General features: G+C 38.6%; 1 protein-coding gene across 1 annotated transcript in view; it reads left to right on the top strand.

Moving 5' to 3' along the window:
• TRMT9B (tRNA methyltransferase 9B (putative)) overlaps positions 1-24,543 on the top strand; it is a 105,845-nt gene that overhangs the window by 60,847 nt on the left and 20,455 nt on the right. The window contains exon 2 of the mRNA XM_005483894.4: positions 17,617-17,762. Coding sequence (XP_005483951.2) covers positions 17,737-17,762 — 26 coding nt within the window. The 5' untranslated portion in view covers positions 17,617-17,736. The remainder of the gene's footprint in view (positions 1-17,616; positions 17,763-24,543) is intronic.

Genomic DNA, 24,543 nt, shown 5'->3' with positions numbered 1-24,543 from the left:
CTCCTGACTTGGGGCTATTGCTCTTGAAAAGCTAATAGAATAAGTGTCCTGGGAAGAGCAGCAGTAAAGAAAAGCCTGGTGAGCAGCCAGCTGATAAATACATGTAATGTTTGTGGTGTTTGTGATGAAAGACAAACTATCTTTTGAGCATTAATCCTAGAGCAGCTGTTACCTTGACAACTGCAGGTAAGGGATGGCTGTGGTGTTCATCTCTCCAGATTCCCTTTGAACTACTAATAAAATATTAGAATAGCTTGTCTTTTTAAAGGCTTCATGTGGCTTTCCAGAGATTTGCATTGATCTGTTCCAGAAGGGCAGTTTTGCATACAGAATTGAACACGACACATAGGAAAGACAAGCAGTTATTTAAGAGGTCATCTAACTTAGTGGCTGCCTTAGAGGGAAGACTGTTATGGAGATGAAGCACATTCTGTGTCTGTGCCGTGTTTTGCAGGTCCTCAGGCAGTGTCTGAGTGCAGGCTCACCTTGTGTTGTGCCACTGGAACACAGGCACGGCTGCTGAGCTCCTGCCTGGCTGGGCTCAGAGGTGTCTCCCTGTGAGTGAGCACATTCTGTCCTGCCTGCTGCTCAGGTGTTCCACTGCACCCCCATACTGCGTGGTGGCAGTGCTCCCTGGCATGCTGGCTGGGGTGCTGGGGGAGGAAGGCAGCCTCAGATGGCAGCATAGCAGAAAATACCTCTTGCAGCATAGTCATGTGAGCAATGCATCAAGAAGTAAGTTGTATTTTAAACTGTACTCAGCAGTGGCTCTCTCAGTAATTTTTATGGACTATTCTAGGTCAGCATGGTGTGGTTGGTGAGCCCTCACAAGGGATAGGAAAAGGCCATTTTGGCATCTCACCAAAATTAGGGTAGCTGTTAGCTACCCTAACAGCTGACTGCTTCCTCCTGCTCATAGCCCTACAATTAGAATACAATGTGCATGTTTGTGACCCTGCCTCTGTGGATGTGCAGCCTCACTCAGATCTGAATAATGTCTTTGTGTAATATGGAGAGTGTCTTACTTGGAATTTGGGTGATCCTCATATGATGTACTACCCAAGTAGCAAGTAACATGTCTGTACCTCAATTGTTCTTGACAACTCTTGTTAAAGGAAATATAATATTAAAGCTTCAAATTTTCTGTGTGCAAACTGATCCTTGAAAATGATCCTTGAAGCTGTTGTTAGTGCTCAAAATTGGATTCCCAAGAAATTCATCAAGGTTAGAAAGACTACAATTTCCTGCTTACATTGCAAACTAGTATTTTTGGATATGCTAAAGTTTATAGTCACTATGTAGACACCCTAAAAAGAATTTTTCTTTCAAAGATCCTCAGGATGTGCATGTGTTTTGTCCGTTCATTTGTTTACTGAAAAGGAAAAGGAAGTTCAGCAGTAGAGATTGGATTTTGATAGTGAACTTGTGAAAAATTATACAAAATATCCTGTGCCTTTTAGTAGATTTTCTTCTATGGAAAATACTTGTTAAGTAATGTACTTAGTTCTATCACACTCTGATATGTATTTTGATGTTTATCTTCTCTAGCACTCAGCTGATGTACATCCAGTTACTTAGCAATAGAACTTAATGTCTTCTATATTAATAGGATTGTTGGAAAGTGTGAACGGTCCTTTGACAGAGCTATTAAGTCAGCCCTGGAAGCTACAGCTATTTTTATACATGAGAGATAAACAGAGAGGAGTTTAATATTGATACTGAAAATTTATTCTGATCTGTAGCACCTTGTGATCTATGGCATAGCCTTTGGGTACGAGCTCAACAAGCTGATCTCAGAAAACTGGGTAACTGCTTGCTCAGTTCAGGCTTTTGTCCATATATTACCTTCTTACAGTTTTGTGCATTTTGTGCATGTGTGTGAGTGTACCAATGTTTTAAGTTTTTGTTGCAGAAAAGAAAAATTTCAATTCGCCTCTTTCTGACAGCAGAAGAACAGCATATTCAAGATGCAGGACTGTGAGATTATTAAAAAGCCGCAAGTCTTATTCTTGGCAATGAAATTAAATTATAAGGAAATGCTACTGACATGTTCATCAGTTTGATTTGTACTCTAAGACTTTATAGAGCATCAGAAAGGCTTCAACAGCATTTGCCTATTTAATACTGCAGCTGTTTCTGGTTCAGAGAACACAACACAGTTATTAAAAATGGCCAACTAAAAATCAAGACACATTCCAAAACATTGTCAAGAGAATCAGTGAGGGTGATTTCTACTTTCTGCCCTTCTCCTTGTCTCCTGGGATCATTTGCCTGCCATCACCATCAGTTTTGTCTGGCCTTCTAGGTCTCCTGCACATTGAATGTGCTTTGTTACCGATGTATTGGAGGTTCTGGTCAGTAGGGTGATGACAATATCTATGGGTACTGAATAGAGAAAACTTGGACGTACACTGAATGGAGTTTGAAGGAAGTGGGATAACAGCAAGGCTCATCCTGCCTTGTAGCAGGTGTTGGCAAGATTAGTGCATTTAGGAGTATATACAATTAGACACATTATATCATTTGACTCAGAGCCAGAGGAAGAGATCTTCCTCTGTGTTACAATACAGTAGAAACTGTGTAACATTTTTAGCAATTTCCTTTGCAAGGAGAAAAAAAAATGAAGACGTAGTTACAGTATATCCACTGGCCTTAGTTCAAGATGGAAATAAAGAAAATTAGTGTCACCTCCTTTGCTGGGTCACTGCAGAACGCTTTTTGGCATTCTAACAAGAGCACTTTGGTTGCCAGGAGACAATAAGTTAATTTTGGAAGGTAATGCCCTCCAAGCAAGTAATGCCAACATTCTAGATCAGACTAAAATCTAATGCTCTATAGCCAGAAGATTGCCTTTTAAAAGGATTTACCTCTGTACCTTACTGACAATAAACAAAATGCTGCTGCATTGTCTGTTGCTGGCAGAACAAAATCCTGAACAGTGAAATCTTAGGGTGCTGTTAGGTAATCAACATAAAAATAATGCTGCAGCAGGCTCATCTAGGTTAAGCCATCTGCTAACTATGCTGGTACATATGTCAAATGACAGACTGCCAAAACTCCTTTTCATGGTCTTAAAATACAAGGGAGACCAATGAAATGTTACAGGGACAAATTCAAAACAAGTCTACAATTAATGTGTGGCGTTAATTTCTCCATATGGGACATGGCAGCCAAAGGGTTTTGGGACACTAAACATTTACTGATGCTGTAAAAGTCTATACACAAAACCACACTGACACCTCAGAGTGGAAATAGCAGCAGAGCAACATAAGAGACACAAGAAGCTGAATGTCTGATGGTGGCGCCAACTATAGCTATACAGAAGCATTTCTCTTCAGTCTAGCTGCAAAACTAAATCTTCATCTATTCAAGCTCAAGGTTGTCAGAGTTATGGAGAAATCATGGAAAATGAATTTTTGAGACAGAAATCACTCATGAAGTGGTTTGAACTTTTCTGGGTGGAGATGGGATTCATAATTGTAGGGATTGGTCTGAACTGAAAATCTGATTTGGAAGAATGGGTAAATAGGCAAATGGATTGCAATGGTCAGCACATAGTGAGCTCTGACATTGAACAGTCTTGACATAGTTCAGGAGAGTTTTGCAATCAGTGACTCATGCAGTACCTGAGAAAGTTCAAGTAAGTTAAGTCAATAAAATCTGACTGCTAAAATGATTGTAAACTGACAGTGGAATTACAGTATTTGCAGAGAAAAAATAGTGAGGCGTCAGAGAAGAGCTGCAACAGTTATTTGAACATTACAGAAAATGTCTTATAATTGCATAATTAAAGATTATAAAATAACTGAGAGGTGACTTGATTATGGTACAAAAATTCCAGGAAAATATCATCAGGTAGTAATGCTCTCTTTCAGTGTAAAAAAATTGCACCACAAACCCCAGCATTTGGGAATAAAAACCAAACAAACCTGCAATCAGATGTAGAATCAGATCTTTATCAGTGTGGGTGATTAACTTGCAATGAAGGGGGTGCTTTATGAAGTATGATATTTTGTGTAACACACATAACAGGGCTTAGTAGAGAAGTAATAGGGCTTGTTAGAGATGTAGATAAAATGGCTTAGCCTGTGGTGTCTAGAGGGGTGTGATCAGATTACTTGTGGTCTCTGTACACTGCAACGTAAAATATTTTAAAGGTGTTTGAGCTTCAGTTGAAAACTTATAATGGTTCACACATCCAGAAAGCTTGAAAGCTATCTGACAGAATGCTGAACTAAAGGAGGCCACCAAATTCATAGTGAGATAATATCTTCTATTAAAAATAGGAAAGTACAGTTGTATCTATATTTAGTGTATAGTCTAAAATACCTATTTTAACTTCAAAGTCTTGAAGTGTGAATCTAGTAATTACATTTTCATTCTTAAGATTGTTGAAATTTTCTCAAATAATGTGGCAATTTTCAACATTAATTACAATGTAGTTTTTTAATCTTCTGTTCTAAGGTATATCTTGTGTTTCAGACACATTTAAATAAATAAGAAAACATTAAATTTCTATTTGTAATAGACTTGAGAGTTTTCAACTTCTGCTTTTTGAACTAGTGTAATCACGGTGGCTATTCCTACATGAAAAATAATAAATTTATTGCTCTTGTTATTACAATGCCTTATTCCAGATAAGGTTTTTAGCCTAGAAATTACCAGTTCCAGGCAAAGATTGCCACAGCAGCTAAATTGATGGCTTTGATAGAAGAGATGGAGTTTGATAGATAGCAGTGAGGTGGTGCAGTGATGCTCCTTGCTCTGCTGGATGAAACAGGACATAGGACTGTCCTGAATGACCTCCTGAATGTACTGGGCGGTGGGGTGGGTGTGAGATCCAGTTATGAAGGTGGAATACAGCCTACAGGAAAGGCAACGTGAGGACTCTCCAGCATTTCTTTGTCGTGTGTGCATAACTGGTTTTGGGTCCAGACAGATGAATTATTTTACCTCAGGCACCCAACCTGAGTGTTGCTGTGTCAGATGTTTCAGGGCCTGCTCACAAGCATTACTTGGATGTTGTTTTGGTTATGAACATACGTGTTGTGTGACCACTTACACAAGAGTTGTAAACCCACAAGTTTTTTAGGATGAATAGAGTCTAATACCCTTTACATTTCCTATCAAACTAAGACCAGTTTCCTTAATTTCAACTGTGAAGTCTCCCCACTGTGAAACCTAGGGACAAATCAGTATTGGATACACAAGCACCTATTGTCCTTGTTCTACCTGAAGATGAAGAGAGAACCTAGGAGAGCTGACAGAAATGGCTAAGCTTACATGAAACTCTCATATTAGAGCAACAGTGGATGGTGGACTTCAGAGCAGCTTGCAAAGATTTTGTTTTGAAATTGAGCTTGTCCTTGTTTGCATGGAGGCTTTTAACTTGAGAAAGGGAAATCACATGGTAAGTGGTGCTACAAAATGTGCTTTTTCTGAAACAGTCCAATCCCAGGTTGCCAGTGCAGTCTCTTGGCTGGCTCAGCTATCATCAACTCTCACACTTGAATGAAAGCCCAGGCCCTGTAGTACTGTAACAAAATACTCATGATGTTCTGGTCTTAAATGGGTGTTAACTAAACCTCCTCCACTCCATTTTTCACCTCCTTCCTTTCCACATTGTGTCTTCATTATTTTTCCAAATGTTACAGTTCTTATGGACCATATGGTTCATGTTTGTCAGTGTAATATCAAAGATGACTTTCCCTGAAATTTTTAGTACATTTTAGAACATTTTCATAATGTTAAATAAACCTAATAGGGCATAATTCCATCTTCCTTTTCAAGGTATTTTCAAGCATCTAAATGCTGGATTTATTTGACCTTCCCTTCCCTATTGGGTGTTATATCCATAGTAATTATTAGCTCCTTCTCTCTCTTTTTCTCATTCACTTCTTAGAGACTACTGTAGAACAACAAAAAAAGTTTGAACATTCAGAACTGCTATTATTTATTTTAGTTTAATATTCAAAATGATAAATTCATATTTATAAGCAGATGAATGAGACCAAACTCACTTTGAGTCCAAGTGTTCGCGAGTTATTATTGGAGATTATGTTTCTGTTCTCTACTTATACTGGAGAGGAATTACATGCCATGTCCTCTATGTTGGGCTAAAATCTGTTGCCTTTAAAATTGAAAGAAGTTTACATTTTACTTCAATAGAGGCAGGATATAATTCATTAATTACTGAAAATGAAATATTTAAAAGGAAGATTTTCCCTAGGAATGTAACACCAAAATACTGCCATGGAAATTAGATGGAAGAACAAGCCCAGAATATAAAAGAAGTTGTGGGTGCTGGTAGCCATAAGAGGAAAATTCTCTCCTCCACTCTAATATTGAATGATAATTTGCAAAAAAGAGAAGAAATTGGTCATTTCCTGTAAAGGTGTAAAATGCTAATGAAAATCAGAAAATCTAGAGAAACGAATATTTGACAGAAGTTTATTTGTAATTCCTGAGTAATGTACTGTGGAGTATGAGAGTAGTTTTGCAATGGGAATGGTAATTTTTGATAAGATGAAGTTGCCACTAGAACAGTAACAAATCCTTATAGAAAAGATAATTTCATTATGATCTGCTAAATTTCACTCCTTTGACTCATCTGGATTTAAATTTCCACTTGACATTATTTTATCCAAGTATTATCCAATATATTTAAATTAATAAAGAGCTACTTGGATCTTGGCCTTTCAGAAGAAAATAGCTACAATGCTTTTAAACAGTGAATCAAGGCTTCCTCAGCTAGAATAAAATAATATTAATTATCATTGCTTATTTTTTACATCTGCCTAGCATAAAAATTGCATATTAAACAAGAGGATGGTAGATAATATATAATGACCTGTTATTATATTAGGATGGCTATTGTTTTAGGTAGCAATAAAAGTAATGAATAATTTTGTTTTCATATTAATGTATTTAAAGAGATCTCTCCTGCTGATATTCAATCTTGTACTAATCATTGTGTATCCAAGTAAAAGAATGTGTTCTTTTCACAGTGCAAGTAGAGAATTTAAGAGACAAATCAGCTTGTTTTTGCCTTCCACAGAAGGCTGTTTATTTTGCCTCATGCAGGGCTGAACATGTGCACTGAAGAAGCAGTTTGCTTTTGCCAGACAATGCTAAGCTTCCAAGCTTAAGAGAAAATTTGCAGTTCTTATTTAAATTTGATACAATATCCAGTGTTGTTATTCAAGACACATTTAGAAATATTGCTGACCCCAGTGTAAGACTTGTACAACCTGAGAGTACTTTGATCCAAATGTAAGCTGATACAGAAAAGTTTTGTAAGCCTGACAAGTGTAGAGTGTAGGGAAATTCCTGATCCCCAAATTCCAGCCTGATCATGGAACCATTAGTTTAATGATAGCCAAGGAGCTCCAATAGCAATGAGCTATTATTTATTAGCCAAAGAGCTAATAAATCCCTTGATTTATATTAGAATTTTCTGTTAATGGTTGCAGCATTTGGAAATATTTTTCCATTAAATTTCTCTGATGTCTCCTTGGAAGTCTATTGAAAATGAACTCATTCTTTAAGCTTTAAGAAAAAAATTGTACTTTACTCTGGGTTCTACTTGATTTTTGTATTTAGGGATATCACCACAATTTTAATGTATAAAAAATAAAAACAGAGAAGCCATGAGCGTTTCAAGGAGTTATGATAACTATTGAAGATCCTTATTTACCTTAAAAAAAAGTGACTAAGTTTTGTAGGAGAACTGAAGACAATGTGCTGCCAGCTGCAGTATATCACAAACAGTGAGCAGTGGATAGATCTTTAGAAAATTCTTTTTTTGTCATAGGACTCTGGGCAGCAGGTCAGAAACAGCAGCACTTATTTATCTACATCATAAAACGTATTTGTCAATTGTACATTGTATTGTTAAGTATTATGACAAAGGCAAATGCCTGTCAGCCACACAAACACACACACATATATCTGTCCCACTGCTCTCAGTGCAGTTTTCTCAGGTTTGCTGTGGGATGGGTAGGGCACAGGTGCTGTGTAAGCAGGATTAACTCACAGGAGTATCAGACTTTAGGCCTTATTTCTTCTCATTACTTGGGTGCCTAAGGGAGCCATGTTGGTATAACAAGAGCAAAGACTCTAAATAATTTTAATGTGCTTAAGTATCTCCATTCCAGAAGAATCTATTTGGTTTTATTATGGATAGAGTATGCAGTTTAGTTGATAATAGCAGCACTGAGCCTTGAAATTAAGCAACACAGCTAAAGAAGGGCTGTGTGGCAAAATGTGTTTCATGTCTGTAATTACAGACTTCAAAAACCCTCTCTTCCCTTGAAATCTCTTATAGATTGCCATCTAAAGGGAAATTTCTAAAACTGAGTTGAATGCTGGATATTTTCAAAACTCATGTGGGAGCATCACAGTAATGTGAGGAACATTAACTCTAAGGTTGTTGTAGTTATAATTCTTTTGCAAGAATCGCCTTTTTCCTCAGCAAGGTAGCAGTGATCATGATGCATCCTCTAGAAAGATATCCAAATGTTTCTCAGTGCGCATCACCTGCAGCTCAAGGTCTAATTACTCATTTTCACTATCTTCTTGTAATTGCATTTCTGTTTTGCAGAAGGCTGAAGATGAGTCATGGAGGAATTGTCTTCCACTCATGTTAGCATCCATTCACACAGCTGCTTAAAAGGATTTTATCATGCTTATTGACTAGGATGCCTCAAAACCTTGGATTCTGCAAAATGTACCCGTATGAAAATCTTCATGCACATAAGCAGCTTTCCTTGAACAGTGACTGTCACTCAGCAGTTACAGAGCTAGGTTCATGACTCTGAAACTTTTTAGTCCTATAAATTTGACAGTTGTTTCTCTGGTGTTGGTAGCTATGACTTCAGGGTGGTTGAAGAGGAGCAAAGCATAAATCTAGGCTTTCAAAGCTTAATTCTACAGCTCCTTAATTCTTTCAAATACAAAACTCAGCAAAATATTTCCTGATGTGTTTTGATGTTGGAATATCATATTTTCTTCTGGTGATTACATGTGGCCTTGTGCCCCTCTTGCAGGACTGCAGTACATTAATCAGGAGTGTAGTGTGACATCTTGGAGAAGCAGTAGGAAGGAATCTGCTGCCTCCTGCCCACTCCTTCAGTGAAGATGTTCTGAAGCCCAATACAACATTTAATTTCTATTTATGTATTCCCTCACTTTGACTGGGAAGTTGCTCTTAGATCTGTGGGAGGAAACAGGCATTTTGTGACGTACACATATTTGAGAAAAGCCATGAGACTCTATTATTTCTGTATAGTGATCATAGACACAACCAGAAATGGGACTTAAATCCTGCAATGTAGCCTCAGGCCAGTTCTTTACAGAGATGTATATGTCAGAAACATGTGACAATAGGTAGTTGAGATGACAACAGGGAGTTGAGATGAAATGCTGTGTTGCAGTTGTCTCTGTTATTCACTGCTAGCTTGGCTTGCAGTGTCTGTGCAGGCACTCTGGTTGAGATGGCAGTTGTGGGAGTACAGCTGTTGTCTCTGAGGGACAGCTCATCTGGAGCAGACAGATGCTCTGAGCTGGAGCAGAGCCTGGACAGTGAGCCCAGCTGGATGCTAGCTGGCTTCTTGCTGGTCAAACACCTTCTCAAAGTCAGGCATGCTGGGAGGTGCAGCACAGGGACACAGATGTCTGAATAAGCCCAGCCAGGCTTCAGCTTGGAGTGTTAGCTGGAGTTCAGGGCCGGCCCTTGTAGACCTCCCAACAGAGCATTCACTAGTGACAAACCTGGAGCTCAGAGAGGGACAAGAACAAAGTTTCCTTGAGGGAAAGGAGACGATTTTTCGTTTTTTAGCTTAACAGTGATGTGTTAATGCTTGGAACAGGCTTGAGGCAACACTGTGGCCCCAGTTAGTGTTCTGGGAAACAAAAACCTACGATCTCCAGGTGACTCTGTGACATATCTGAACTTGAGTGATACTCATGCATATCTGTCTCTATGTCCTGAACTCCTGAAGCCACCCTGGCAGCCCCCTACGTGACTAAAAAGTAAAAGATTCTTAAGGAGACAAGAATTCTACAGCAAATGAGGGAGAGGTTTCTGGTTATATTGGTTGTGGATGAGGATGGAAGGTAGAGGTTTATTTGTGACTAAAATATTTTAGAATAAATATGTTTGTTCTTTTTAAGCACAGTATATTGTCTGAGAAAGCCAAGTTGGCTTCTGTGTAGACGTTGTGTGGGAGCTCTTTTCCTTTACCCACTGATACTTACTGGCATTAGATAGCCTTCAGACACAATTGTCAGTGATTTGCCTGTGTATTCTGGAGAAAGTACCAGATGAGCAGTGAGGCTCTGTGGTGTATAGCTATGACATATTTGCCTTGCTGCTTGAGCACTGCCAAAGTTTTTTTCAGGACTTTCAATAAATCCCTAGGGTATGTTATAAAAAACTTCTGTATGAACCCATTAGTAATTCCCAGACAATGTCCAATGAGGGAGAACCCCAGGATTTTTTAATAAAAAATATGGCACAGAGGACTGGATGAAATATTGTAAAAAACATTTGGAATATTATCAAGAACTTTATGATACAGACCACTTGATGATACAGACTACTGACATCTTTCTTTTTTTCCTATGAAAAAACGTTTCCTATTTTCATGTAATAATTGAATATAATATGTAAATTTGGTCCTTTAGTGTGTGTTTAGAAGTGACTGTGTAGTCTCCATCACTAGCAGGACTCCAGCAGGACCTTATCTCCCATAAACAAAAACATTTAGCTCATACCCGAGGTATGGTTTAGAAATTGAGGCATATTTCCCTGTAAAGTTCATTTTTTCCCATGAGTTAGCTACAGCTTCCTCATTATCTCCTGTTTCTATAACCTTTTTTACCTCTTTACTCTGTCTCCATTCCAGAGGGGTTTTTGAGTATAACCTGTTGAGACCCTTTCCTCAGATTCAGAAGCAGCTGCTCACAAATTAGTAATCGTCACAATTCTTACTGAGAAGTTTTTGGGCGTCAGAAAAAGGCTGTCCCACTCATTGTTGACATGCAAACCATAGCATATGGTTTGCAATTAAAAGCTTCCTCGCTGTGGAAAAGAAAAACTTCTCTCCTGTGGAAAATGCTGTGTGTGTAGCAGGTAGGCTAACAAGGAAAATTAGGCATATTAGGAATTTTGCCTGCTTTAGTTGAGACTGGGCAAAGAAAATTTTGGATTGAATAGCAGATGATGTGTAAGATATGATTTCTTCTGTTGTTTAAGGAAAAATAAATCCCAATAGCCCATCAGTTCCAGACTAGTCTCAGAAAAAGGACTTTCATGTGTTCTGCAGTGAATTACATTTTTATGTTCCAATCGATTGAACATTAAGAAGGAAAAAACCCATATGTCAGAAATGTCAGTTTCTATTTAAGAAAGCTTCATCACAGTTGTTACAATTCTATTACTCCCCTGCATGCCAAATCAATCATAAGAGCTTGAAAAAAACAATCAAACAGACATTCTTAAAAGATTGTTCTTGTTTGAATTAGCCTCCAAGATCTTTCAAATGGCAAAGCCCACATTAGGATTTTTCTAAATTTCTGTTCACGAGGCTCTCTTGTGTTAGATTTAAGTAGGCTACATACAATAGCTTTTTATTTTTGTAAAGTACTATGGAGCCAGTCAAAGCCAGACAATATAATTAGTATTTCTTATTCCCTGGACTGTCCCAGTAAGGCTGTTACTAACTTTGATAACATCTTGGAGAGTGACTCAGATACACTTTCAGATAATTCTCCATTGAAATTGGATGCATAATTTCTATTATAAAAAAGGCAGATAATTAATGGCTATGATTTTATTTAAAATATTTAAGCCTTGTTAACTCTTTCTGATAACTTTACAGAAATAATAAAATGAAACTGAAATGTATAACTCTAATTGCTTGATATCAATTATAAAATGATTAATTTTTCACTAAGATGATAATGTGAGCTTGAAGAAGCAGCTTAAGTAGGAGGCAAGATAGGAAATTTGTCCAATACTCTGGCAGAGAAGTGTGAAGACAGAAGGCAGTGTCCCTTACAAAGGGATTTTGGCTAGGAATGCAGATGGGTTTCTTCCTTGAGACAGATACAGTGCTCATCATTGAAAGCTCTGCTCTTTCAGACATTTGTCTGTCTCATGGCACTAACAGTTTGGTGTCTGCCAAAGCTCATCATGTGATGAAATTTAACCACATGATAATGGCATTCATGGAAGATGGCACATTGCTCTTGTCCTCAGCTGGCTTCTGGAAAATGTGGATAATGGGGTTTGTGGTTTTAGGAAAAAAATTCTACCTTTTCCTAGGAATTAGATTTCAAATCTGAAGTATTTGTCTCTTTATCTACCGAGAATTTTGTGGAAAAGCCTGATGCTATTATTTCAAAAATTTAGCCTTATATTCAGGGATTCAATAAAGTTGTCTTTCAATGCTCTTGTCTGACACAGTACTTGTGCCTAGGTCTAGAGTCTCCCTGAGATTCAGTGCAAAGTTTCCTAGACTAGGATTTAAGTGAGTTAGCTCAGATACTGAATGTGGGCTAACTATGAGATGGGTCTCTTTGATAAGTAAATTAAGCCCTCTGTATTGCAATTCTGCTCAAGATGTTGAACAGAAGGTTAGATACCTATGTCAGAGCCATTAGGGACTTAAAAACATAGCAACAGGCAGACAAGGCTTAAACAAAAGACTTGGGTCCCAAGAGTAATGGCCATTTCTGAAAATGCAACCTCACACATTTGTGGTAGAAGGCAAGGTTGAAAAAAGGAGCCTGAGGCTGTAGAACAAGAGGTTGTCCCCACAAACCCACCAAAGGGAGAGGAAGCTGTTATGAGAACTATTGTCTCAGATCTTAAAAATAGGGATTTTTATTTGCAGCTACAACAGGTTGCTTCTCTGTTCAAAAATTTTTATGAAAGATGAGAAAATTCCCAATATTTTGTTTCTTTCTTTCTGTCACTGATGCTTCATGCTTAGTGCATGTAGCTCTCTACAGTGAAATTACTCAGATATCTGTAGATTGCTTTGTAAGGGGTCATCTTTCTGACTAAACTCCTTTGAACACTAATGACCAAAGAATGTTGTATTTCAGCATGTTTCTGTTCTTTTCTTTTCTAGAACCACAGAATCACTGAGGTTGGAAAAGACCTCCATGACTGGGTCCAACCATTAACCCAGCACTACCCTCTTTACGGTTAAACCATATCCCAGGTGTCACATCCACACATCTTGTGGCCATTTCCAGGGCTGGTGATTCCATCAGTTCCCTGGGCAGCCCGTTTGAATGCTTGACCAGTCTTTCAGAGATGAAATTTTTCCTAATATTCAATCTTAACCTCTGCTGGAGCAACTTGAGTCTTTGTCTTTTCAGTTGTTCCCAGGAACAAGAGACCAGCCCTGATCTTGCTACAACCTCTCAAGTGTTTGTAGAGAGCGATAAGGTGCTCCTTGAATCTCCTTTTCTCCAGCCTGCCCACCCACAGCCTCCTCAGCCACTCACCATAAGATTTATGCTCCAGAGCTTTCCCCAGCTCCATTGCACTTCTCTGGATTTGCTCCAGCCCTTCAATGTCCTTTTTGCAGTGAGGGGCCCAGAAATGAACGCAGGATTTGAGGTGCAGCCTCACCAGTGCTGAGCACAGGGGACAATCCCTGCCCTGCTCCTGCTGGCCACACTGTTGCTGACACAGGCTGGGGTGCCATTGGCCTGCTTGGCCACCTGGGCACCGCTGGCTCATGTTCAGCTGCTGCTGACCAGCACCCCCAGGTCCTTTTCTGCTGGGCAGCTTTCAGCCAGTCAAGATGATCTGCTTTATTGCCTTCCCTGGTACCAAGGTCAGGCTGATGGGCCTCTAGTTCCCTGGCTCCTCCTGAACCATCTTGTAGATGGGTGTCCCATTTGCTAAATTCCAGAAAATACGGCCTCTCAGTTGGCCAGGACTGCTGGTTAATTATGGAAGGTGGCCCGATGAATACTTCCACCAGCTCCCTCAGCACCTTTGGGTGGATCCCATCTGTCCCCATGAGCTTGTGTGGGTCTAAGTGGTGTAGCAGGTTGTTGGCCCATAATCCGTTTGGATTATGGATTATGGGGATTTCATTGTGCTTCCTCTCCCTGTTTCTAGCTCTGGGGGCTGGGTACCCCAAGGGCACCGGGTTCTACTGAAGCAAAGAGGACATTATGCACATCAGCCATTTTCCCGTCCATTGTCACTATGTTTCCCTCTGCATCCAGTAAAGGCTGAAGAGTCTCCTTAGCCCTCCTTGTGTTTTTGATCCATAGAAACATTTTTGGTTGTGTTTTTTTGGCAGCAGAAAAAGTTCTAGCTGAGCTTTGTCCCTTCTATTTTTTCCCCTTCACAGCATCACAACATCCTTGAAATCCTTCCAAGCTGCATGCCCCTTCTTCCAAAAGTGATACAAATGAATATTCCAACAAAAGAATAGACCAAATTCGCCGCATCAACTATAATGCAAAGTCACTTCTTTAGGTCAGGCAGAAATATCCTCCTTATAGCCAAGGAAAACAACTTCCGCTGCCTAACCTTTGTGTATGTTTTCTTTTTTGAGATTGTCCTTTCTGATGAGTGTATATGTACCACTTCCCCTTCCTTTGCTGGTTAGCCTATGGAAATGTTTCTTGTAGAGCAGAGCCAGCTCTCCAGGATCTATAAAGAGGCATATTTTAAAAAGGCATATGTTAGCTGATCAAAGTTCTGAAAGGATTTTTGTTGATCTGAGGGACAAGTTGGTTGGAGATGGCCAAGAATGCCTTCATGTGTTACTGTAAATGATTTATGAACCCCGGGTTTTCATAGCATGTTAAAAATTCATATGAACATTAGATTTAAAATTTAATTATCTGAACTAGCTGAAGCACTTCTTCAGGCTTGTAATTGGGCAGATATATAGCATTATACACAGCAGGGGAGACTTGAGACTTGTGTCCAGATCATCAGATGAATTATGCAGCCTACTGTCATTGATGAAGTGTAAATTTGGTACTTGAATAACTTGGTATCTCCCTTTAATCATACAAATACAGAATATGTCAATAATATATGTTTACTCTTAGGCCGATTTGCTAAATTTCTGTAGACATTTTTGGATTAGTAGACAGAAATAACTTATTTAACTGGGAAGCACTACTAAATGTGAGTAGTGATGGTAAAATCTGACCCTGCATCTGCTCTTTGCAGGAAAAAATAGAAAACAGTTACCTTGCACTTAATTTTCTTCTTTATTCAAATCACATTTGAATAAAGAAGAAAATAATCTTCTTTGAGGAAACAAGTGCAATCAGTGAAGCAGCACATCCCTGGCATGCACTGACCACCCTTTCTGGCAGCAGGAATCAGCCTGCTAGATGTAGCCTCCTTTATGAACACATTGTATAGGCTACAGTGTTGGTTAGAAGAGCTTCACTGTAGGTGAGAATCTTGTCCCTGTCTCTCCTTATCTTTCTATGTCCTAGTGGCAACCTTGGACTAGGAATGTACAGTCTGCTCTCTGGAAATCAGGGATTTCCTATCATGATAATGATCACTAAGAGTGGAGAATGTTACATGAGGAACATGCCTGCTGCTGACTAACAAGTGGTTTGTGTTTCAGACCAACAATTTTTCTCTGATTGAGGCAAGGTCTTTCAAAACTTGCTACCTGTCCTCCTCAGAGGAGAATACAGATAACCATTTCTGAAATATATATTTTTTTCCTTTAGAGCCATGAAAATTCTCAGTAGTAAAAGTAATAATAATAAACCTGTGGGGCTTGAGGTATAACACAGAAATAGGTTTCCTTTTTTCTGTGTACAGTAGTTTCAGAAATACCTGCTGCCTGAACTGGGACCAGCCAGCCAGTCCTTTTTGAGAAAGGCCTGTGCAGAACAGAATGTAAAGTTTGTGTCAACCTTGAGAGATCCTTTGATCTTAACAGCTGTGTGTCCTGAATGCACACCAGCATGAGCTCTGAAAGGTTTGTTTATATGATCTTCCTCCATCAGAGCATGAATCTTCCTCCATCACCCTTCTCAAGACTCCTGAATAAGGTCATCAATACTCATGGAAAGGTTTCAGAGTCTTGAGGATATGTTTAAAAGGTGTGATACAACCTAGCTTTCTGCCATAATGCAGAATTCAGCTCCTGCATCCTGGGGTAGTGAGCCTTTTGGGCTGAGGTGTTCACCAAACTGATCTCCAGGCTCAGATAAGGAGTTGAAATGTGAGAGCTGAGCTAAAGAGACAAGGCACAATCATGGGATTACTGACTGATCTGGACCTCTTATACTACTCATATGCTTGAAGAGTGATTCAGATGCTTAGATGATGAGCATGGGTTGAGAGTCTGTGTAGAACAGAAAAACACAGTTAAATGAGCAAGTGAAACACATGTACAAAGCAAAAACATTTCATTTATAAAAATACCAAACAGAAACTAGGGAAAATATCATGTCTCTAGGAGAAGAGCACTGAAAATTTCTGATAAATGTTTGTTTCTATTATTAAAATATGATCTACAAATAGATATAATATAAACCAAACTGTGGAGTAATACAAGTAAGACAAGAACTACTAATGCTGCAAAATAGTATTCAACTCCAACAAATTACATGTTTCCAAAAATATTTTATGTTCATGTCTATTAAGTACCAAAGAAAGCCAGTCACATTTCTAGTTGGTCTGATTGTAAGTATTTATCAAAGCAGCACAAGAATCTCAAGGGGCACTTCACATTAGTAGCAAGTGCAAATTTGGGAACAGAGTGTGGTCTTGTGATTCTTACTCTGAATCAATCAACCAAAAAGAACACTTTTTTTTTAAAGACTCATAAATCCTAACATCTCTATATTTTGCCATCTGATCTACTTTCTGAACTCCAGTCTAAATGCATCTCATATTAAACTCAGGAATATCTAGATATTCACTCAAATGAAGACAGTAAGGTTCAGTGCAGTGGTCTAAGTCTAGATTTCAGTGCCATTTGTGATGACTCAAGGAATCCTGCTGGGCTTCCACACTTCTGCAGAAAAGCACAGGTTTTGTACAGTTCCTGCATAGTATTTTTTGGTCTTGTGGGGATATTTCAGATGCACGGTCCCCTCTCTGTGGCCATCTAAACTGAGATATCTTCATCTGTGAGGAAGTACTTGTAACTTGGGTTATATAACTAAACACACTTCCAAACAGGTGACTCAGCAGCATCCATTTGTCTGATTTAGTGGGAATTGTCTATGTTGTCTAAGTGCAGATATGTGGTTAGCAAGCTCTAAAATCTTTGCTGTGGATGCAGAACTAGAACACAGCTATGTGACAAGTGTGATTGGCAGTGGCTAAACTGCTAGAAGCCAAACAGCTTGCTGTGTAACCACATCCAGAGAAGGTAAAGAAGTTCCCTCTCTGTCCCTTTGAATGCAATAACATTCAGCATCCTGGCCCTTAACAGACATTTCCCTTCAGGCTGTCGTTGCAATTCCTGTCAAAATACAGAGGTGCCAACCTAAAGTCAACTCATGCTCAAGAACATTTTGCACAGCTTTTCTTTTTGAAGATTTTGGTAGTACTGCATTTCAACCACATCTTTTTACTCCTTATGCCAGGTGCTGTTTCTGCCACTGGTCATTCTCTTGAGACCTAAGGGCTCCAAGTAAGATCAATAGAGGAACGTGTTCATTTCTCCCTGCTGGTGACAACAGTATGCTTCCAAAGGAGAAATCTGAATGTTCTTGGAAAGTAAGCTCTATGGGTAAGTCTAAAATAGCTAACCATTTCAAAATCTGCTGAAGTTCTGTTGTGTGTTTTGGGTGTTCTCACTGGTATTAGGATCCTTCAGAGGCACATAGCTGAAGAAAAGTGAACCTACAACTTTAGTGAACTAAAGAAGGTATATTTTCAAGATGAGAAGTGAAATTCAGAAAGACAGTTTACTATAAAAAGTGAAAAAAAAGCTTTGTCAACAATTAAGTAAAAGCCTCTGTTAAAGACCTAGGCAGGCCTTAATTACAGGCAGCTCCCTTCAAAATGGAAAAAGTTCCATAATAAAGAATCAGGATAGCAACTCAGTACTTAGTGCCCCTGTGAGTGCAGTGAATTCCCTGCTCAGCATGGGTCTTCTTGGGAAGTGAAGCTGAAGGAGCTAATGCCTGGAACAAGGATGAGAAATTTCCAAGTGAGGTAGTGTTCTTTTGTGCCTGGAACTGCAATGGACTGCACCAGCAGTTCAGCAGCCTTGTCAGGATTTTCCTCAAGATTTTTCTCCTTTCTGGAGAAGGAAAAGGAAAGGCATTAAAAAGTTTTAGATATGAAAAGAGAGTAAGATTCCCAGGAGCTAACAATTGACTTAATTCCTATCCAGAGCATAGCCTAGGGGTGCTTTCACAACCTGCAATTGTTGCACACCTGAAATTCTGTGGCCTGGAGAGGGAGCACAGGGATTTAGGAGAGTAGATTGTGGGTAGTACATGAAATACAGCCCCACAAAGCCAAATTGTGAAGACTTGCTGATCTTTTAATCAGATATCTACCACATCACTGGCTGGAGACCCTCTTTTATGAACTTATTATCTGAAGTTAGAGATAAAGGCCTTTGAGAAAGATCTTTGAGGTGTGGTCTCCAGAATGCCACATCATTGTTCTTCAGCACCCACTTCCACTTCCACTTGCTTTCTGAATGTGAGTTTCCTCTTGCTCATAGGAGGGTACAGAAAGATTCTGGAATGGAGTGGTTAAGGTAGAAGTTTTTGGTGAGATTATGATAAACATGGATAGAGATTTGCTCTAGAGATCTCATCCCCCTGTGTGGACACCCATAACTATAATAGGAGTTCTTCCCAGATCTTAATAAGCTCCTACTTATTATTGAATTAATTGTTATGGGGTTAAGAAAAAGGCACATTTTTTGCTAAGTCTGTTCTTCTGGACTGAGAGGACTCTGCAACTCTTCATCACATGTTCTTTGCTTGGTTTTATTTTTAGTAATGTTCTCTTCATTTTTTTGGTTTTTGGGTTTTTTTTCAAAATATCTTTTCATAAAACTAAATTAAACTAAAAGAGAAGAGAGAGAAAATCAGTTTGCAATGAGGCATAAGACACTTCACTTTGTTACTGTAGCGTAAAAATGGGCAAAGGCAAAGGTCCTGGAATATAATAGATTTATGAGCCATCTCTAAGTGCTTCCAAAAGAATTCCTTTCCATCAATCTATTTTTAAATACAAAAGAATAGAAAAAACATTTTCAGCATTTCACTGGATTGAGTATGCAAGAGGAGTACCATGGGAATAAGTTTAGAAACACTGAGAACTCAAATTCAGACTCTTTGATGTTAACAGCTTTTCTTGCCAAGACAGAATATTTTTCTCTACTTAAGATAGAGATTCTCAGTGTTACACATATGCAGCTAAAGTGAGAATTTTCCTAGTTCTGATGCAGGTTAGACAAGAAGGTCTTACTGGAGCACATCACCTGTGTTTTCTGCTTCTTAGTGATCAGAAGAATTAAATTAGGCTAATCTCCCTGCCACCTCCTCTTCCCCCCATGAAATGGGCTGGTGGACAAGAAACCAGAGCTCTGTGCTCTGGGTGAAGATGAGCACTTTGGGCTATTTGGTCCTGAGAATTATAGGATTGGGTCTGGAAGGGAAGAATAGGAGCCTCAGGCACTATGGAGAAAAGTCAGAGGACTCTACAGTCCCAGAAAAACAATTTCTGCTTGGAGCTTAGGGTGCCAGAGAGCTGACATATTCTCAGTAGCTCAGGTACCTCGTTCAGCAAAAGAACCTAAACTCCTATTCTAAGCTCATCTTCCAGCTGAAGAAAGGAAAAGATAAGAAAGGTGCACATGGTCTTGCTGTGATGGATCTTGGTCTGCTGTCACTATGAGGAGACTGTGAACATGGAATCCTTCCATACTGCCCATGTGGCACTGCCTATTCATGGTGTGTGACCCATTCCATGGGGGGACTGATGGGATGCTCACTTACTGTATTTCTTTCTGTCTGGTACAATAGAGAGTGGCTTTAGCAGCATTTGAAACCATTTTTGATCGTTCTGTTTTTACAGTGTTTGTGTTTCTTGTTCAATACACCAAAATCACATGAGAACTGAATCACATTCACCCATTTCCAAACTGTGCGTGACAATCTGCACAGTATGAGAAATTAATAGTAGTTGTATCTTTCAAGCTCAGTAACTCAGGCATCAGAAGAGCCAACTTTTTTTAAATTCTAACTAGATTTTTAATGCACCTGGTAAATGTCTGCCTTTTCATAAACACAATTTCCCTTCTGCTGAAATAAGCACAAAAAATACTAATGCAGGTCAAGTAGTTTATTGTTGGTATGAGCAACACCATAAATAACCCATAATGAATGTAAAATGAATAATGAGTAGCTGTCATTTTATGATTTAAGATTCTTTAAACAAAAGACAAGGCAGTAAGAAAATCAAAGAAAAAGGTTCCTGAAAAGACAAAGGAAAGCAATGTTACAGCTGAGCTCCTTTTTTCACTTTTGCTGTGACACTGGTGGGAGAGCAACTGTGGAGGTCAGTGGAGCCCCAGGTGAAGGCTTGGAAAAGCTCTAAAATGTGTTGAGAACAAAGAAGCCCTGAATCTCTGCAAGAACACTTTTGAGCTTAAAGAGCTGAATCTGAAGGAAGAGTACTGCCTCCAGTTTCCCATATCTCCTGGGACAGCTGGTCAAAAGCCTGGTAAGACCCTATTGAGAGAGTGCACTGAGTCACACTTGGCACCACAGACAAATCCTTTCTCTGAGCAATGTGCACCACACTGTTCTAGTCTGTTTTAAGCTGTTTCTAAATTGAATAACTAAAGCAGTCTGGGACAGGGTGAGTGTCTAGAAAGCTAAGGTGAACTCTGGATTATTCATGGACTTCATTTGTGTTTTTGGACAAGTAATTTGATCTTCTGTGACACACTGATTGTTATTAACTTAATAGAGGAAACAAAGTCTATGATTTCTGAAGAGAAGTAGAAGCATTAGGAGCCTGTAGCTTCCTTGACCCAGGAATGGACAGAGATCTCTCTTGTGCAAGTACACTATTCACTTTGTGTTTTCCTTCTTTTACCTTTACTTATTCTAAAGCTGAATTTCAGGTCATACTGGAGACAGCCAGTGAATCAAATTTTTATTATATGCTTCAATTGAGATCAAAATGTCAAAACACTATAGAAAAGTAATCTTTATTTTTAGCAAGAAATGCAAGTACTGAGTGCTTTGTCCTGAAAAGACACTTCCATTGAATAATAATTAGTCCTTGTAAGGTAAATAAACCCAGCCCTCCTCCTCTGCATGCCAAATAAGGTCCTCATGACTTCAGGTTGCAGGGATGCAGCCCAGGGTCCAACAATATGCCACCTTAACCTCTACAGTTTGTGCCTGTCAGCAATCCTGAAACACTTTTTTTCCTCTATCTCCAGCTTACCTAAGTGCAAAATTATGTCATATTGTCCTGTTTTGCATTGTCATTTTATTAGCAAATACTTTGTCCTTTTGCTACCACAAAAACCCCAGTGACTTCCTGCTGCTGAAAACTGACATTACAAAACAAGAAAGAGGAAGATTTATATCAAAATGAAACCCAACAAAGTAATTGTATCAGAACAAGGTGTTCCCAATCTGATTTATAAAGACAGCAGTCTGTGTTCATATATATTCCAAAATTTTGACTTAAACAAGCTAAAATATGGTAAGTTGTATGAAGTACAACTTACCAATGTACAGATTTTACCGACCCCTACTGTTGCTTGGCAGCATTTTCAGATGATCGGTTTGGTCCATCTATAGGTCTGGGATTTGGAGTTCCACTTGCTGGGGAATGGTCTGTGGATCTACTTGGGCAAGATAGGATGTAGTAAAAAGGACAGTACTGGAACATTAAGGAGCCCTGCATTTTTATGTGGATTTCTATCATTGCATTTCATAATAATTATTTTTCAACTAATTTTTCTGCAATACCACTACAATTGTATCTCACTTTAGTCTCTGATAGTGAAACAAGAAAGAAATTTCCCTCTCTTGTGGTCACTTCTGCTTGCTTTACCTCTTGCAACAACTGTATACTGACATCCCAAAGAAATAACAAAGGCTCTTTCTAGTGAGGTGAACATGAGTTGTCCTGCAAAGCTTGGTTGTACTTAAGTATTAAATAATAGTGCTTAGCACTTGTGCAACTTAATGCCTTATAATCTTCAAAGCACTTTACAAATCTTAACCAGTTAATCCCCACAGCAGCTCTGCATGGTAGGCTGTGAAGGTCACACATTAAAAATCTCCCATGATACAAGCTTGACTGCATAGTAAGCCTATGGGAAAAAGTATCTGCACACTTATGTTCCTGAAGTCATGAGTGTTTAATTTTACTGGACTGTAATGGCTTACTTTCAGTATGCAAGTACTGGCTTACTTTCAGTAAATTTGTTTTGCTTTCTTATCCCATGCAAAGTAAATCCATTATACCCTGCAGCATGTCTCAGCACACAATATTATCAAAATTTTGAGGATATTTTTTTATTTTTAAAACTCCTGGAAGCAAATTACAAGCAGAGGATATGAATTTTATTTAAGAAATCAAGTTTCTATTGCCAGTGATTGAAAAGACCATGTATGGGAAAGGGTCAGAAAGTCCCTAAAGACTGAAGCACTCAGGACAGTAACTACCATTTTTAGCAGCTTCTTTTGAAAATTTGACTTTTGTAAAATTGAAATTATCAGGCAAACAAAATATGCTTATACTCAATTTCATTGGGAAACTTAAACCTTTAGAGACCCTATTTCATTTGAGAAATAGCATGGTTTTTCTAGCTTGAATTTTCTTTGGATTTTCATGTTCCAGAAAAAACAATCAAATAGTTGGTGCTAAAGAATATTATTTATTTAGCCTTTTCAGATCTAAAATGTCCCATGAAGTGGAGCTACTGGTTTTAGTTTGCTGTAGCACTATCACAAACACCACTGCTTCCACCTGTTGTTAGTTCTGGTGGAAAACTTTTTAAAACAACATTAGAGTTTGACAGTAACATTTTAATTCTGTGTGAAGACCAAATTCACCAACCAAGGGTATAAGTCATTAGCTCATGGCTACCTCTCAAGCATCTGCATAGAAAATGAGCTTCTCAAAGGTGTTTATTCTTTGTACTACTTATTATAGAGAGGAAACAAAGTCTTTGACTGACAAGGACTTCTTCCAATGGAAGCAGACATAAAGTAGAGTTTTTGTCACAAGTTTAAAAAAAAACATGAGTTTTCCAGAACGTCTACTGAGACACTGCAGCCTTATTTACAAATACAGCATGATCCTTCCCCTCCAAGGCACCAGGCAACTTAATGCTTCCTTTTGCTTTCAAGTACAACTGTCTCTTTGTAAAGCTTGTAATTTGAGAGCTGAGCCTTTGTAATAAGGAAGCTCCATGAAATCATAAAGACTGACCTTGATTCCTTATTTTTCTACTGGTTCAACCTGGAAACTTTTATTTCCTTGTGTTTCCTTCTCTTTTTCCCCTTGCTTTGCTTTTATTCATTTTATTCCTTTTATTCCTTTTTTCCCCCTGACCTTTGGAGTAAATCACAAACAATCTTTGAAGGAATAATTAGCATTTGCTGTAACTGTATAGTAAAAACCTTTACCTGAATGACTGCAAAAGGTTATCTAAGGGTAAAGGTTTCAGACAGACCAGGGAGAGAACAATATTCAGATGAAAGATGATAGGGATGAGCACAAAAGAGATGCTAGAAAGTAAAGGAATAAATGAATGGGAATGCAAGAGGCAACATAATTAGCCAGTCTTACATGCTTGCCACTACATAATTTCAGATGTTCCAAATGAAGCCTGGTATTCTGCAGACAAACTCATAATTAAGTACAGGGTTGCAATGTACAGGAACAAGAGATCTGAATTAAGGTTTCATGGACAGCCTTCTGGCTTTCCCAATGTTTGGTCACTTAATTTAATGACCTAATCCTTTTTAATATAGAAAAAATGATTTTAATGAGGTCTTTTAATTGTTTAGGGAGGAGGGATTGGTACAGACTGTAGTTTACTATGTAATTGTAGATGCATAGTACTCCAAAGGAAAAGGTATTCTTTTTTCATTCTGCCTAAATTTGTATGATGAGACCATGATGAGACCTTAATAAATGTGGGGGGGTGGGTTAACCTTAATAAAACCTTAATAAAAACAAGGGTTTAGGTTTTTTTCCCCTAAAGTGTATTAAGCTACATGACTAACATCTATTCTAAATGCATCAGAAGCAGGAAGTCTGGAGAGACTCTGTAAGACTGATACGCAATTGTAGTTTTAGGAACATCCAGGAAAGCTTAGGTGGTAAGGGAAAAGGCTGTGTGAATTCCCCACAGTTTTATGAGTCTACATCAGAATCTTTTTCTTAGAAGGTTGAATTTAGGCAGTTCTTTCAAATGGAAGAGCTTTTAAAATAAGTAAATATTTATGTCAACAAATAACATAAGGTGGTATTCACACTTGAGTAATTTTACCTGAAGGAAAAATGAG

The sequence above is a fragment of the Zonotrichia albicollis genome, chromosome 5 (assembly GCF_047830755.1).
Source record: "Zonotrichia albicollis isolate bZonAlb1 chromosome 5, bZonAlb1.hap1, whole genome shotgun sequence".
Taxonomy (NCBI): domain Eukaryota; kingdom Metazoa; phylum Chordata; class Aves; order Passeriformes; family Passerellidae; genus Zonotrichia; species Zonotrichia albicollis.
This window is presented reverse-complemented; position numbering and strand designations above follow the sequence as displayed.